Genomic DNA, 15,518 nt, shown 5'->3' with positions numbered 1-15,518 from the left:
GCGGAGCATCACCGCCGAGCGCGGCGTACTGCGCTCCCAGCCCACCTCGCTGCCGTAAAGCCCTCCCGGCACCGTCGCAAAATGAAGCTACGAGCGCTCTGCCAGTCACAGAGGGCGGTACCCTTCCTTTGCCCTGACTGTTGCAAAAACATCCGCGCTTGGCGGCAGCCGCCTGCCACCGGCGAATGGGGGGCGATGCAAGATGGCGGCGGTAGCTGAGGAGCCGGCGGAGGTTGCCGCGGTGAAGCCGGACCCGGAGGCGGGGACGCCGCCACAGCCTCCCGCCGCTCCCCCCGCCACCGCCGCCCCCCCCGCTCCGTCGGCCGCGGCGGCGGAGGGGGAGACGGCGGGGAGCGCCGGGGATGCATCGTCCGGTAAGCCCTCGGCACCGGGCCCGGCCGCCTCTTCGGCGGCGCTGGACCGGCAGACGCTGGTGGCAGTGCTGCAGTTCCTGCGGCGCAGCAACCTCCGCGAGTCCGAAGAGATCCTGCGTCGCGAAGCTCGACTGCTCGGCGAGGACCTCGGAGCCGCCGCCCTCAGCCCCGCCGGTGCCGGGCTCCCGGGAGCCCCGGGGGGCGAAGGGGATGCCAGCAGCAGCGAGGCGCTGCTCAGCCGGGTCGCCGCCGCCGCCACCATCGCGATAGGAGGCAGCGTCGCCCCCGTCGCCTCTTCTAGCCCGGGGGTGGCGGCAGCGGCCGCAGTGCCACCGGGGAAAGGTGAGACGCGCTCGGCAGCTACGGGAGGGGGGGCCCCGCCGGAAGGGACTCGGTGTGCTTCCCGCTGCCTCGGGGCTCTGTGATGCTGAGGCACGGGCTGAGCTCCCCTGGGTGGCTCCTCCGGGGACGATAAGGCTGCACCCCACTCCTCGGGGAAATCGGTGGTTCTGGCAGTCTGCCGTGCAACTCCAGAAGAGATCGCGATTTTGGGGTGCACCTCTCAGAGAAGGGGACCAAGGATAGGCTGTCTGTTTTGCTTACTGGGACAAGTGCTTCCCGTTGTCTTTGGGTACCATCTCAAGAAGGGCATCACGCGAGGCTGAAGATTCCCTTTGTAGTTGTGATGTGATTACCTTTGTAGAGGTGATGGCTGCAGGGATGTTGCCAGAGCCCCGATGTACAAGCTGCTGCATTTTGAAGAAAGAGCAGTAGGGTACTCGTGGAAAAGGCTTTATGCATTTCTAGTGCCAGCTGATAATGGCTTTAGCTGTTCCTCAGTCCTCAGACTGTAATAAATTTTAACGTGGGGCAGCTTTACGTAATATTGGAAGTGTTTCAGGAACTTATACGTCTGAATGGCAGTAAGAGTACAATATGAAGTCAGCTTGTTCCTGGCATCACCTGATAGGAGGTACATATATATTAAGATAGAAGACCAAGAGACAAAAGTGTTTAATGACTGCTATGAGAGTGCTAGGAAGTGGCAGAAAGTCACTGCCCTGTAATGGCTATGAAGTGGTCTTGGTAAATTGTTCAGTTGATTAACTTAATTTGCTTGTTAGAAGCAAAATAATTATAGTGATTATATCTTACAGGCTTAAAAATATTCAGCTCCTCATTTGACAGTTTCTAGCCCTTGCAGTGAAGGATTCTGATGCGACACTAGCTTTTTTTTCACTTAGCTGAGTTAGGCACTACGTTAAATACTTTGTAGGCAACTTTTGGCAGGGAGGACACAAAAAATTAAGAACTGTACTTGAAGAATCAGTTGCTGGGCTATAGTTAATATGCCACCATCCTCTCAATTGTATCACTTAAAGGTAGGGCTGAACAGATGCAAAACAATGTTCTGTTTTGTTCTGAGCATCTTACCTCAGCATAGGTGTTGTTAGCCACTGTGTGTTTGCTATTTGTGTATTGCTCTTTGAGGCAGCATTACAATCTGTTATGTGCTAATGCTTTTGCAGTTGGAGGAGGTGTTGTTGTGGAGGATCAGCCAGATGTGAGTGCAGTGTTGTCTGCCTACAATCAGCAGGGGGACCCAACGCTGTATGAGGAGTACTACAGCGGTTTAAAAAACTTCATTGAGTGTTCCCTGGACTGTCATCGGGCTGAACTGTCTCAGCTGTTTTATCCTCTCTTTGTACACATGTACTTGGAGTTGGTCTACAACCAACATGAGAGTGAAGCTAAGTCTTTTTTTGAAAGGTAAGTGATTTTAATTTGTGTAATTCCATTATGTGCTGTCTGCTACTTTGATTAAGTCCGTTAGCTGTAGTGGCTGGCATAGGCGTGTGTGTACATATATACATATACAAACACATGCTCTTCAGTAATGCTGAAGGGACTTACAATCTGTGGTTTGCTGGAATTGTTAATCCTTTTCCAATCTTCAGTGTTAGAAAGATGTGCAAACTCCATGCTTTTGAACTGTACACTTGCAGATTTTAATGGTGTTTATGTTGAGGTGGTGAGTTCCCTGCTGCAAAGTATCAATGAGAAGATGCTGCTGCTTTAGGGAAAGATTATGGGCTCGTTTTCTAGCACTTGAAAGTTGCACCGAGATCCAAAGCAGTGCAGTCTATAAATGTTTACTAACATCATACTGTATATATTTAAATTATTCTAAGATTAAAGGAAATTATCATTAATCTACATTATTATATTCTGGGATCAAACCAATTAAGAAACATTTCAACCCGTGTTTATCCCTCAAACATGGTCAGAAAAAAAGTTCTTTAAATAATTAAAATGTTCCCTGCCACAAGTATCTTATAAATGATTTGAATTAAAAATGGAAGCTTATTTTTTCTAGATGTATGTCAGCTATTAGGTAATGTGAGTGGGAAGTGAGGAATGCATTCATTGTTAAATGTGCATATTCATATGAGTCAATTACAAATACATCCAGGTAGTCTTACATAGTAAGAAATGCCTTGTACTTTATGGTACCACTAATTGAAGTTTCATTTATGTAAATAGATGTATTAGTGTAACTATTTACTGCAGGCAGTAATCCTTTGTGCTTATGTATTTCTGTGTATTCTCTTCATCTTTTTTTTTAATTTAAACTCTTAATTAATTTTACTGTGTACAATAAGTCGCTGATTCGTTGCGAAAGGAATCTTATTCCAGCACGAAGATCATTCCATATGTAGTTGTTGAGGAATCTTTGGAAGCTACTGTGTTTCATGTTAAAATGATGTAACTAAGTGTGCACTTAGGAGATAGTATTTTCTAATAAATTTTTTACCACGTGTTGAATTTCAATAGATTTCATGGGGATCAGGAATGTTATTACCAAGATGACCTCCGTGTGTTATCTAGCTTAACCAAAAAGGAACATATGAAAGGCAATGAGACCATGCTGGATTTCCGAACAAGCAAGTTTGTTCTGCGTATTTCCCGTGACTCTTACCAACTCCTGAAGAGGCATCTTCAGGAAAAGCAGAACAACCAGATCTGGAACATTGTTCAGGAACATCTCTACATTGATATTTTTGATGGAATGCCTCGTAGTAAACAACAGATAGATGCTATGGTTGGGAGCTTGGCTGGGGAGGCAAAACGAGAGGCAAATAAAGCAAAGGTAGGAGGAAAAGATTATTGCTCTTTATTATTGAACGTTTCCAGAGTAGTTTTTCAGAAAGTACTGATTATTGCTACTTGAGATCTTAAACGACAACACGAACAAAGTGAAGGAAGAGTTCAGTACAAATAGATGTTATCAGGAGTAGAGAAATCAAAATGTGTCACTGACCAGTAGAAGGAACTGTGATAGACAGCTCTATATTCTGTTTGCTGAACTGGATTTAAACTCATGATTTTGCTGTGTAGTTTTAAAATTGACCCATCTGGCATCCTCTCTAGTACAGCAACAACCGTTCTTACTTCCAGTTGTTACTGCAAAGACTGTTGGGTAGATCTCAACAGTAGTTGTAGTACTATATAATGCCACACAAATACATTATGTAAGTGGTAGGGATTTTGCTTTAGGGAAGCACTAAGAGGTTATGGGAGAACTCACAGTTGTCCAGATCAATTGCTGGGTAAAACAGCAGAACATGTATTACACTTGTGACAGACTAATCAGTAACGAACGCAGTAATGTTCAATTTAGTAGAGCTGTCCCTTTCAGACTGAAAAATTAGTGTTCAGTAAGAGCAACAGTTGCCATTATGTCGTATGTATCTTATTGGCTTGCAGGTTTTCTTTGGCTTATTGAAAGAACCAGAGTTTGATGTGCCTTTGGATGATGAAGATGAAGAGGGAGAAAATGAGGAAGGAAAACCAAAGAAGAAAAAACCTAAAAGAGACAGTGTGGGGTCAAAAAGCAAAAAACAGGACCCTAATGCTCCTCCTCAAAACAGGTACCAAGGGAATGATGTGCAGAGAACTCCTGTCAAATCCAGCATTATCATGCCAAATGTGCAGTGCTGGTCACATGATGCTTTAGCTCTTTGTCCATTTCAGCTGTAGACAGCTTCAGCCATAAGACTTCAGGGCAGCTAATGCAAAGCTTAGCATGTAACCTTCTGTCTTTGCCCTTCACGTCAATCTAGACTTCCTGATTTTATTTGGTTACCCCCTTATCTTTTCTGGCCATACTCAAATAGTTACCTCGTTTCACCACCTGTCTGGAATTCTTAAAGCTACTGCTTGTTTTTCTCATCAGTCTTTTACACAGTATTTCATTCTTCTGAATTTATTTTGGTATTTGAATATTGAGTTATAAGGTTGCATGTGAAGATTCTGCTTTCTCTGTTTAAATTGACAATATGGAAAGTTCATAAAAATGTGTGCTTCTAGAATTCCTCTTCCTGAACTGAAAGACTCAGATAAACTGGATAAAGTGATGAACATGAAGGAAGCTGCCAGACGTGTGCGTCTTGGGCCAGAGTGCCTGCCTTCTATCTGTTTCTACACGTTCCTTAATGCTTATCAGGTTGGTAAAAGAAGAATTTGGGTGATATGAAGGAGGGAATCAAAATGATAAACTTCAGTCTTAAGAAAGAAGACTAAAGAGTTAACGTTGGTTGTCAGAGCATTTGGAACATTCAAAATTCTACTTATAAACTTCCTTAAACTAATTTCTATGTTCCTTGGGTTTGCTCTGGTTTTGCCTCAATTCTTTCTTTCGTTTTTCCAATGTGACCCTGAGTGCATTGTACAGAATACAGTCGATAGTTTGCACCAAAATGCTGGGAAGCAGTGCTGCTTTGTCACCATTAACTGTACCTCACCTATGTATCTTTCTGTCTCGTGGTGCAAGAATTTCAAAGATGTGTTTGTCCAAACTATTCTATTTCTGTTAAATGAGCATAGTTCATTCTTTTGGTGTATAAGGTTTGGTAATGTTTGAAATGCACTGTGGAAGCTACAAACAACATCAGTGGCTATTTTGTCTATAGGGTTTAACTGCAGTGGATATTACAGATGACTCTAGCATGATTGTAGGAGGCTTTGCTGACTCCACAGTCAGAGTGTGGTCTGTGACTCCGAAAAAGCTACGTAGTGTGAAAGCAGCAGCAGGTAATTAAGTCAAAGAAAATTGAATGTCAGTGTGCATTGTTTGTGTCACGTGTGTTTTGTGTGAACAGAAAACTGTGTCTGTCAGGAGAGTTTTTTTGAGCAGTTACATGTTGTCACTTTGAAGAAACACTGTGCACAGTTGTATATTTGCATCTTATCATTAGAAATATGTATTTGTAAAGGAAGGAGATATCTGGCTGTGTACACCTACTGCCAGGCAGCCTGCACACAAATGAACAGTTCTTAGTCTTGGTGCTGAAATGAAATGTGGTGTTCAGCAAAGTTATTGAAAGTTATTTTAAGTTGTGTGTAGTGGTGTATAATCAAAGAATGCTAGGATGTTAAAATCACAAAATAAACAAGAGAGTTAGGCAAAGCAGACTATGGTAACAAAAGAGAATAAATACAAGGCTTACCCTATCCTGGGCTCACCCACAAAACACCAGAAGGAGGGATCTCCAGACAAGATCCTTGCCTGCTGGTAGCCAGCTCTTAAATAGGTCTAGGAGGGGTGCAGCCTGGCTCCACCCCTTCCGGCAGCACAGCTGAATTGCCTGCACCTGAGCTCCTCTGGCTGACTCATGGCTCGCCTCAGGTGATCAATCAGAGGTTCAGGCCGTGACTCAGCAGTTCCCATACAAGTGGGAAGCTGTCAAAAAGACCTGGGAAAAGACATGAAAGTTTGTCATCTCAAGAAGTGTGTCTTAAGACTAAACAATACATGTATGAAAAATAAACCAATCAGGATTTTATCTATTATGAGTTTTTATCGATTTTATCTATTATGAAGACTTGTGAAAGAGTGATTATTTATGTAAAGTATTATTGTCACCTTCTACAAGGGTAGAAGTGTTGTGCCATTGTACACACTTCACCATGACCTATTTCAAGGTGCTTTTGTTTGTGAGTTACTTATCGACGGTGGAGAAGATGTTACTTGTCTTCATGGCATTTGTCTTTGAACCTCTGACAGTTGTTATGATGCATGAACTTTGAAATATTGCAGACCTCAGTCTGATTGACAAAGAATCAGATGATGTCTTGGAGAGGATCATGGATGAGAAAACTGCAAGTGAGTTGAAGATTTTGTATGGTCACAGTGGACCTGTCTATGGCACCAGCTTCAGTCCCGACAGGTAAAATAAAGTTTACAAGCTAATTAGTTTGCTTATCTTGAGTCTTAATTGTACGCTATGAATGTGAACATGTTTTTAATGCAGCTTCTTCCAGAAGATTAAAGTAACTCTTGTGTCTTCTTTAAAATAACAGAATTTAAAACGTTTTGTAAGCTACACAAGAGACAACCATCACAGAAGTACAGCTGAGAAGTAAACTTTGTGTGGAACACGAATACAGAGTCTATATATGATCTAGACTCTATACATGGAGTCTATTCATAATTTCTTATAAATTAGGAGAAAGAATTCATACTGAGATCACATTCAGGGAATCGTACCATTTAGTTTTAGTTCAGAGTTACATTAAGATCATTTTAAAGTAATATAGCATAGCAATCTACTGTTTGGTTTTGGTTTGTTTTTCATGTGAATGTAATGTGCCCCTCTGTATTGCTGTGTCATGAGAATTAATCATCAGTGTTCAAATGTCTCTTTCGCATAAGGACTGAGGGCTCAATTCTTCCTGAACACTTTACTGTTGCTTACTTCACTGAAATCCTGATTTATATGGGACATACTAATTGGTAGCTGCCCAGTGGAGAGTTTTATGTATCACAGAATTATGGTGTGAATTTGATATGTAATATCCTATACTTTCTCCTGTGACAGGAACTACCTGCTGTCCTGTTCTGAGGATGGTACTGTCAGATTGTGGAGCCTCCAAACATTCACGTGTCTGGTGGGATATAAAGGACACAACTATCCAGTATGGGATACACAGTTCTCTCCTTACGGGTATTACTTTGTGTCAGGGGGACACGACAGAGTGGCTAGGTAAGAAATTAGATGAGTTTTCTACATATCAGTTTTGTGGTGAATTAACCCTGTAAGAGATTTTTGGCTGATATACTATAGGCTAACCTATTTTGGGAAGTAAATTTTATTACACGGGAATTAAAATACTGAGCAGCTGTTTTAACATACATATTTTTTTCCTTTCAACACACATCAGAGATAGCATCCTCCTTCGTGGTCATTTAATTAAAAATATTTTCTCCTGCTGTTTATTTACCATGACAGAATATTCTTTATTTCTCCCTTTTGAGAAGCACAGTTTTCCAGAACACAGATCCTGCTAATTCAGTAAACTTACCAGTGAGAAGCCATTCATTAATTACTTCCTTTTTTAATTACCGTGCAATAGATTCTGAACTTCTTGGGGGCTCCCTTTATTAACGAAGCTTTTCTTTTCAGACTGTGGGCAACAGATCATTACCAGCCTTTACGGATATTTGCTGGCCACCTCGCAGATGTGACATGTACTCGATTTCACCCTAACTCCAACTATATTGCCACTGGCTCAGCAGACAGAACTGTACGGCTCTGGGATGTTTTAAATGGGAATTGTGTAAGAATATTCACTGGACATAAGGTAAAGGCACATCACCGATGTGACAATTTCTATGGTGGGATTCTGAAGAATACAGCCTTTAGAATACAGATTGACTGGCTAAGAAGGCTTAATTAGCTTGTTTGGCTTTCCTCTCTGCAAATGTCTTTTGTAGGGTCCGATTCATTCGTTGGCATTTTCTCCTAATGGACGATTCCTGGCTACTGGAGCAACAGATGGCAGAGTTCTGCTGTGGGATATTGGACACGGCTTGATGGTCGGAGAACTGAAAGGGCACACTGACACCATCTATGCGCTCCGATTCAGTAGGGATGGGGAGATTTTAGCATCAGGTAAAAGTCGCTGGAAGCAAGCAAGTTTCCGTTGTGTTCCGTCTATGTGAAGTGGGATTATGTAATGGATTCCTTAAGCTGTGGAAGACAAATTAGTCACTGTCTTAAGCAGACCCAGCAAATTAAAACTGGTGGTACCAGGTATTCTGGGAACTGGAGGAAAGGTGTTACACAGTTAATTGATAGTGAAGGTTGGGCTCTGTACGTAGTGCTGGTGTAAACTGAAGTCAGAAATACTTCTGGGGCAGACAAGAAATGGCTGGTCTTAAAGATGCGTGGGGTACTGAGATGGGAGGAGAGGTGGGGGGCCACGTAGCAGGACTTGAAGAGAGGGCAAGAAAATAAGTAATCTGTTGCCTTACTGTTTCTTCGTGCTAGATTTTTAATATAAAATTATGTATCAATGATCAGGTTTATGAGCAGTGGAACTTGTGAAGTTTGCTTGGTTTTCCTGCTTGTCCACGTGGATACTCTGGTGGCTGATTTGGTAGGGCTCCTTTGGTAGGGCCACTATTTTCACTCTGTGGAGGCACAGTTTCGTCTCTGTGAACTGTTGTCTTAAAATGCATAGGAATTTAGGAAATTCCAAATTTGCTCTGTTCTGTCAGTTAGTTGAAGTTAGTGAAAAAGTTCGTTTTCTGATAGAAGAAATAATGTACAGATACTGTAAGCTGGATTCTAAGTAATTTCCTTACAAAATCAGGCTAGGAATTTCTTTAGTTCCCTCTTCCTAACTGCAGTGCTTTAAGAATCCTGAGTGAGCCGCTACCACAGGGTGAATGCTTCCGGAGTGCAGGTTTGATCCAGCCTGCATGGTGGTTCCTTCAGCTGACCAGTGCTCCAATGAAAGCACAGACCTCTGGGCCTGCAAAATACTGGGGTCTTCCCTCTATCAAAGAAAGTATTCAAGTATCAGAAAAAAAGTTACTGTGACTTAGAATCATAAACATCTGGTGGAGTTGGGATGTAGCCCTAAGTCTTGCCTTTTCAAGTGCTGGCTGATAGCATGGAAACCCAGATGTGCTTCTTTGCACTTTATCCACAGTGTGTCCCTGTTAGATTACAGGTGATAGCTTTTATGTGTGCTTTTGCTTTGTTAAAGGCTTGTTTAAAAATGCTTCATTGCAGGATGAGGGCTTACTATTCAGTTATGAGTAATTCTGCTTTGTGAGTTTGAATTCCTATTGTGTTTACTTGCTGTCTAGCAAGGAAAAGACTTTTAACTGTTACTTTCCTTTTTTCTCTTTTAGGTTCAATGGATAACACAGTTCGGCTGTGGGATGCAGTGAAAGCATTTGAAGATTTAGAAACGGATGACTTTACTACAGCCACGGGACACATAAACTTGCCTGAAAACTCACAGGACTTGTTACTAGGTACATACATGACCAAATCAACTCCAGTTGTACACCTTCATTTTACACGCAGGAACTTGCTGCTCGCTGCAGGAGCCTACAGTTCACAGTAGATCAGGAAGACGCGAGACTGGCTGGCTGTGCCAAGTTGTTGCAGCAGTGACCTCAGAATGTGAGATGAAGAGAAATGTCTTGTATGGGAGGACTTCACCAGTCCATTGCAGGAAGAAACAAAATTGTGTAAACTAACTCAAGCAACATCTCTGTTCTGCTCCCATAATTCACATGTTCTGCTCCCACAATTTGAAAATGCTGGAGCTTGACAAGACACTGTGGATTTAAAGGAAGGAATTGTTTCGTGGTGCTTTTGGTAAATGTATACGTACGTGTATATATATATATGTATGTATATGAAAATGGCTGTCTCCTCTCAGAGATGCTATTGAGCTCTGCTGAAACTTCTGGAAAGTTAACAGCCTTGGTATTTGTTCTCAAATGACTTTTTTTAAAGCACTTAATGTATGGTTTGGTAACGTTTAACCAGTCTCAAACACAGGTAAAAACTTCAGACTCAGAAAAGAAGAATGTAGTTTAACTCACTATAGCCTAGGCTGGGCAACAGGTATGGTGAGGATATTACAGCAACAAATGGGGCATTGAAAGAATAAGCCCAACAGGCAGAGGCTTGTGGGGAACTGCAGAGAAGTTACATGTAGTTTTTATGCATCTAAGTACCAAGTCCTGAAAAGATTTCAAACTTCTGTGCTCTTTTGAGTTATTAGAAATGCAGATCTTGTTATTCTGTTCTGACAAGTAGCTGCTGCTGTGTGATAAGCAACACAAGTTGCAATGTGAATTCTTTGGAGGGATGGTTTGGGGGAAAGGGACAACTGACATGCATCACCCAATTTTAAAAACATTATACTTAAACCCTCATGTGTTTTATTAGATTTGAAAAGCTTCAAAAACCAGCATCCTTTCAGCATATAGTTCAATACATCACACTCTAAAAACTAGTGAAGGATCAAGAAATTGCAGAGCAAAAAGCTTACTCAGTCATCAGTACGCTATCAGTTTGCTTTTGAAAGGCTGGCTTGTCTGCTTGTGTGACAATTGCCACCCAAAAAAACCCTGCTGTACTCCAGTAAGTCTTGCTGGACAACCAGTAAAGCTCAGAGCTTCTAAGGAAAAGTAAAAGATACAAAATACTGGGAGGATAGAGCATGTTTTGGGGTCTATGAATGGAAAAGGAAAGGCCTCTTAGAATCTTCCACAAACTACATATAAGGAAATCTGTTTGTATTCCCTGTTACTTGCAGTAAGGGCTCAGGCACTTAAACAATCTGCTGGCTCTCTACTGAAGATGCAGAAAACCAAGACTTGACATTTCTAAGGTAAACAAAAAACTACCTCCTATCTCATCCTTTTTCTGACTAAGCCTTGGAGTAAAGGGGCATTGGGGCATTAAATGTCAAAATAAGGGTAGAAAATTCAAAAGGAAACTAATTTGGAAACTTTTTTAAAGACAAAAGGTTAAAACTAAACTACTGTGGATTTTATCTGTAAAGGTACATCAAAATTTCCTAGCACTCAATATGACCAGCTGGACTTAAGTAAAATTGTAGTAAATTAAGTTACCTAAAAGCACATACAGCATTGAGAGCTTGAAGAAATCACTGCCACATTCTGCCTTTTTGTTTTGTACAGTTTTATACTTTTGATAGTATAATAAATACTAAAACCACACAGCTTGTGTCTGTACACTGTACGTTGGAAGAAGATACTTTCTTTCCCTGACAGCTGCAGTGGATGTGAGAGCAGTGCTTTTAAATGTGAGTACTGTGCTAGGAGAAACAAAGTAGTTCAGCAGTTGATGACTAGTTGTTTAACTTACATTTAGTTCTAACTGTATGGGATACATTTTAGCCAATTGTATGCGAAAGTCAAAAAGGACAGAGGCTGTTGATGTGAACAGGACAGAAAGACTAGTTTTATGCAGAAGGATGGCTTTAATAATAAATTAAGGCTGGAGGGAGAACATGAGAACCTTGTGTAATTTCCTCTGACCTACACTTTTTGCCAGCAATCATGCTTACTTCCTAAGTTTAGGTCTTTTTGTCTCCTACTTTTGCACCCCAGGTCCCATGTTCAACCCTTGTTGCTGGTGACCTGCCAAAAAGCACTGTGCTGTGTAACCACCTCCATTGAAGGAAATGAATTTTACTGAATTTTGTTGTAGAAAGATGGGTTAGAGAGCATGATATACCAGCTTTAGGGGTGGGCAGAGAGCTGGCTGTATATACAAGTCAACTAAGGATCACACTATGTTGGGATGCTTTCAACTCAAAACCAGAAAGATTCTATGCAAAATACAGGCAACAGAGGCAGCAGCTGACTGCTGTTCTGCACTGCATTATCATTAATGAAGTAATGGCTTCCATGTAAGTTAGTAGCTGGAAGTGTTAAAAAAAGTAACCAGCACAACCAAGTATTGCAAGCCATGCAAGTTTACTGATGTCCACTATGACACTCAGCAACACAGATGCTCTGCGCAGCTGTAAGCTCTGTGCTTGTTATGATCGTGCTGCTGAGATCTTCCCTAGATTACTACTAAGTGCTCAGGAGGATGTGTTACAACAGATGAGATCAAATACTCAGGAAAGAGTCAGCTACTCCATCTCCACTACAGATGATTTTTGAAATAGGAAGAAAGTACCCCACTTCTGCTTCTTTGCACCATGTCACATTTTCAATAAAGCAAATATTTGTTTATATTTTATTAGCCACCGCAGGACATCAGTTTCCTTTTGCAATGACATGACAAAGATTGGTGCTTCAGACATGCCAAAAACCTGCCAAGAGATGAGAGAGCAAACATATTAGTACCACTGTGCAAGGCTTGCTATTTGAGCATCACCCCTTCCCACAGTTCAAACAGTTTTACATAAAAGCAGGCAAATTTCAACATTAAAAAAAGGAAGTAGTGTCCCTTTATCATAAACAGTTGTAATAAGCTGAAGCTTATTGTTTTCTACCCATTTTGCAGGCTGTGAGGACAACACAAGGGTTTTCTCATTTTTTCAAAATGCCATTTCAGTGAAAATGTATTTGAAAGTGGACTATGTATTGTAACACTTGGTTTTTGCTACATAAGAACAAGCTCAACCACTTCCCTATGGTCCTTGCCTACTCAGCTCTCAGCGCATTGTTTATAGTGCTCCTTTTCTCTGTTCAAGAGGTCTTAATGCAGCGTTAATCTCCTCATAGAATTCTCAGATACAGTTAATAACTAAGTCATTACCTATTACTTCATTTCAATACTCAAAGCAGTAGTAGCAATAGTTATTTTTTACAGCAAAAGGATAAATCACAGGCACACACTGTGTAGGCAAAACCTGACACGCCTAGATGCAACATCCATCCATTCCTCCTTCCTTGCTTATTCTGCATGAGGATCCCTAACCCTGTTTAGCATGTCTGAAGAATAAAAAGAACAGCAGTAACCCATGATTTCTGTGGACCCCAGTAATGACCTAATTTGTTCAGAAGGCCCCCTCCTCCTGCCCCCTCCAAATTACTCTATAACATAATTAAGGTCTAAAATTGTGCACAGAATTCACATGCCTGTGTTTCTTCTCCTAATTATGTTTTGTTATTAGCAGTTTCTTTGTCACTCTTTCTTCCTGAGTTGGAATTGAACCGTTTTCTGGAAGAAAACTGGCCGCTTACCATTTATTTATCTGCCACAGCAGGAGTTTTCTTTTTAGGTCTGAGCTTGAAATACAAGACGAGCATTGCAATGCCTGTATATGTTGCTATTACATACTGTAAAAAAAAAAAAAAAAGTTTACTGTCAGTCTAAAACTCAAAAAAACCCCACATTATTACCAGACTGCAAAAGTTGTCATGATACGTACATTCCTCCTGCCTGTGATGGTGTAGGAATTGAAGTACTTCTGAAATCCAGTGAACTGGTGTTGAGATCCTGAGTCATGGCCAGCCATGGTTGCTGGTTCTAACAAGCAATACAAGACAGCTAATAAGTTTTACAGTCAGTTGGACAGGACCAATAGAAGATCAAACTGACTCCATGCTGTGCCTAGTTCTTCCACTGACAAAACTATTACAATGTTTTCAGAACATTTAACAGACTAGATATACATTGAAGAATGGGCATATTCAGAGCACTGCATCTTCAAAGGCAAGAAAATAAGGGGCTTTGAAAAGGAAAGCTCTTCAGGCTTTCCAGAGTTCATTTAACAGAAATTAAATATGTAAAAAGTAGTCTGTATGATGATAACAACATAAAGGAATATTCCTAAAAGAATCAAACCACCCAAACTGCTACTCCTGCCTACACAACCATCCAGTACGAGTACATCTAGCAATTGTTCTGGAATTTACAACACTTTATTAAAATAACTCATCCTAAGCTCAGCTGGGGAATAGCTTCAGCTGCACGTCCAAAAGCTCAGCAGTGACCTGATTCAGGCAAGACCACTGTGCCATTTTGCAATTCAAAATGCTGCGTTGCAACTTTCATACTATATTAGAATACAAGTGTTTGGTCATTAAAACCTGCTCTGCTCACAGCTGCACATTACTATTGTATTTTTACTTGACCAGGCTGGGCTAAAATACATATTTCTACTCAGTTTTCAGCTATACCAGCAAGCCAGTTGAGGCAACTATAGGACCTTATAAGTGTTTTCACAGATACAGTGAAATCACCAAGCATGAGAGCACGCCTTTGCATTTTGTCTGCACCTAGACCAAAATCCCAGGTCTACTGCACAAAGTCAGTTAGCACAACAGCCTACCAAACACACAGGAACATACTTGCAGAATCACTCAGTAGCTGATGCTGGCACCTCTAGAGATCATACAGTCCAACCCCAACCTGATCAAAACAGGGTCATTCATGGACTTGTCATTAGATTTTTGAGTATCTCTGGAGATGGAGGCTCCACAAATGCCCTGGAGAGCCTGTTTCAGTATCTGACCTTCCTTACAGCACAAGAGGTTTTAATGCTTAGAGGTATATTTTTTAAGAGTATCCTTCTCTTATGCTTAAGGAAGTCATATTTAAGATGGACACTTGTTTACTTTATACCTCAGCTCAAAGGAAGTACACGTGCCGCACACTACCTACCAAGCTTAGCAGAGATGCTGAAGCCCCTGGCACCCTATAAAATAGATACAGAGAATGGCTGTAGCTAGTTCCGCATTCATGAACACAATCCTTGCACAAACCCGGCCCTGTAACACCTCTGCTATGCAGTTAGAGATGCCTGCCTGCGTTCAGCTGAGGGTGAAACAGTGAAGACCCTCAAAGAAACCTCACAGACATTTGCAGTAGACGACGTGGAAAGCCAACCTCATCTTTGATTTACACAAGACCGAAGCAAAACCCTGGAGAAGAGTCACTGGGAACTTTCCAAGGGCGGCTCGGAGCTCAGACAGCGCAACGCAAGCTTTCCTTTTCAGAAGAACTCCCTGCCCTCGGCATGCCCCTCACAGACGCTGCCTCGCCACGGGCCGGAGCTGAGGAGGCGACACAGCGATTGAAGGTCGCGGGCACCCTTGAGAATAACCATAGCCCAATACCACGTACAGCCCTCCCACCCAGCGGCAAAGTCCACCAGAAAGAGCAGGAGACAGAGACCCGCACTCAAGCCAGACAGGCTCCCTCACACCACAGCTGCCACAACTACCTTGGCTGCCTCCTTCCTTACCGCCTCGCTCTGCCCTTCTTCAGCGCCCTCCCACAAGATGGCGGCCACCCAGCTGCGCGCGCAGCCACCAATCCGCACGCTGATTGGTTGTCCACGGAA

The 15,518-nt window shown here is 42.1% G+C and overlaps 2 protein-coding genes across 4 annotated transcripts in view; one reads left to right on the top strand and one right to left on the bottom strand.

Moving 5' to 3' along the window:
- The first annotated feature begins 187 nt into the window (after nucleotides 1-187).
- TAF5 (TATA-box binding protein associated factor 5) lies at nucleotides 188-11,430 on the top strand. Its single transcript, XM_052677862.1, has 11 exons — nucleotides 188-716; nucleotides 1,904-2,144; nucleotides 3,210-3,525; nucleotides 4,143-4,306; nucleotides 4,746-4,881; nucleotides 5,348-5,468; nucleotides 6,475-6,604; nucleotides 7,256-7,420; nucleotides 7,841-8,018; nucleotides 8,152-8,329; nucleotides 9,580-11,430. Exons 1-11 carry the CDS (start codon nucleotides 203-205, stop codon nucleotides 9,795-9,797), a joined length of 2,361 nt encoding a protein of 786 aa, XP_052533822.1. The 5' UTR covers nucleotides 188-202; the 3' UTR covers nucleotides 9,798-11,430.
- Nucleotides 11,431-12,173: 743 nt separating this feature from the next.
- The window catches only part of ATP5MK (ATP synthase membrane subunit k), a 426,737-nt gene continuing 423,392 nt past the window's right edge, over nucleotides 12,174-15,518 (bottom strand). Inside the window, exons 1-5 of one of the 3 annotated variants that reach the window (XM_052677880.1) lie at nucleotides 15,399-15,492; nucleotides 14,837-14,870; nucleotides 13,602-13,699; nucleotides 13,414-13,509; nucleotides 12,174-12,536 (exon numbers count right to left, since the gene is read on the bottom strand). In XM_052677880.1, coding sequence (XP_052533840.1) covers nucleotides 13,417-13,509; nucleotides 13,602-13,688 — 180 coding nt within the window. In that variant the 5' untranslated portion in view covers nucleotides 13,689-13,699; nucleotides 14,837-14,870; nucleotides 15,399-15,492 and the 3' untranslated portion in view covers nucleotides 12,174-12,536; nucleotides 13,414-13,416. Of the gene's footprint in view, nucleotides 12,537-13,413; nucleotides 13,510-13,601; nucleotides 13,700-14,836; nucleotides 14,873-15,398; nucleotides 15,502-15,518 lie in introns of those variants that run through there. The other 2 variants (XM_052677878.1, XM_052677879.1) reach the window with 2 other exon arrangements.

Source organism: Tympanuchus pallidicinctus, unplaced genomic scaffold (genome assembly GCF_026119805.1).
Source record: "Tympanuchus pallidicinctus isolate F22 unplaced genomic scaffold, pur_lepc_1.0 scaffold16, whole genome shotgun sequence".
Taxonomy (NCBI): Eukaryota; Metazoa; Chordata; class Aves; order Galliformes; family Phasianidae; genus Tympanuchus; species Tympanuchus pallidicinctus.
This window is presented reverse-complemented; position numbering and strand designations above follow the sequence as displayed.

Bases quoted from the DNA above. Each gene is read 5' to 3' on its own strand.
- TAF5 (XM_052677862.1), top strand. From the start codon at position 203: ATGGCGGCGGTAGCTGAGGAGCCGGCGGAGGTTGCCGCGGTGAAGCCG. The intron at 4,882-5,347 runs GTTGGTAAAAGA...TTTTGTCTATAG, and splicing joins CGTTCCTTAATGCTTATCAG to GGTTTAACTGCAGTGGATAT. The intron at 7,421-7,840 runs GTAAGAAATTAG...TTTTCTTTTCAG, and splicing joins GGACACGACAGAGTGGCTAG to ACTGTGGGCAACAGATCATT.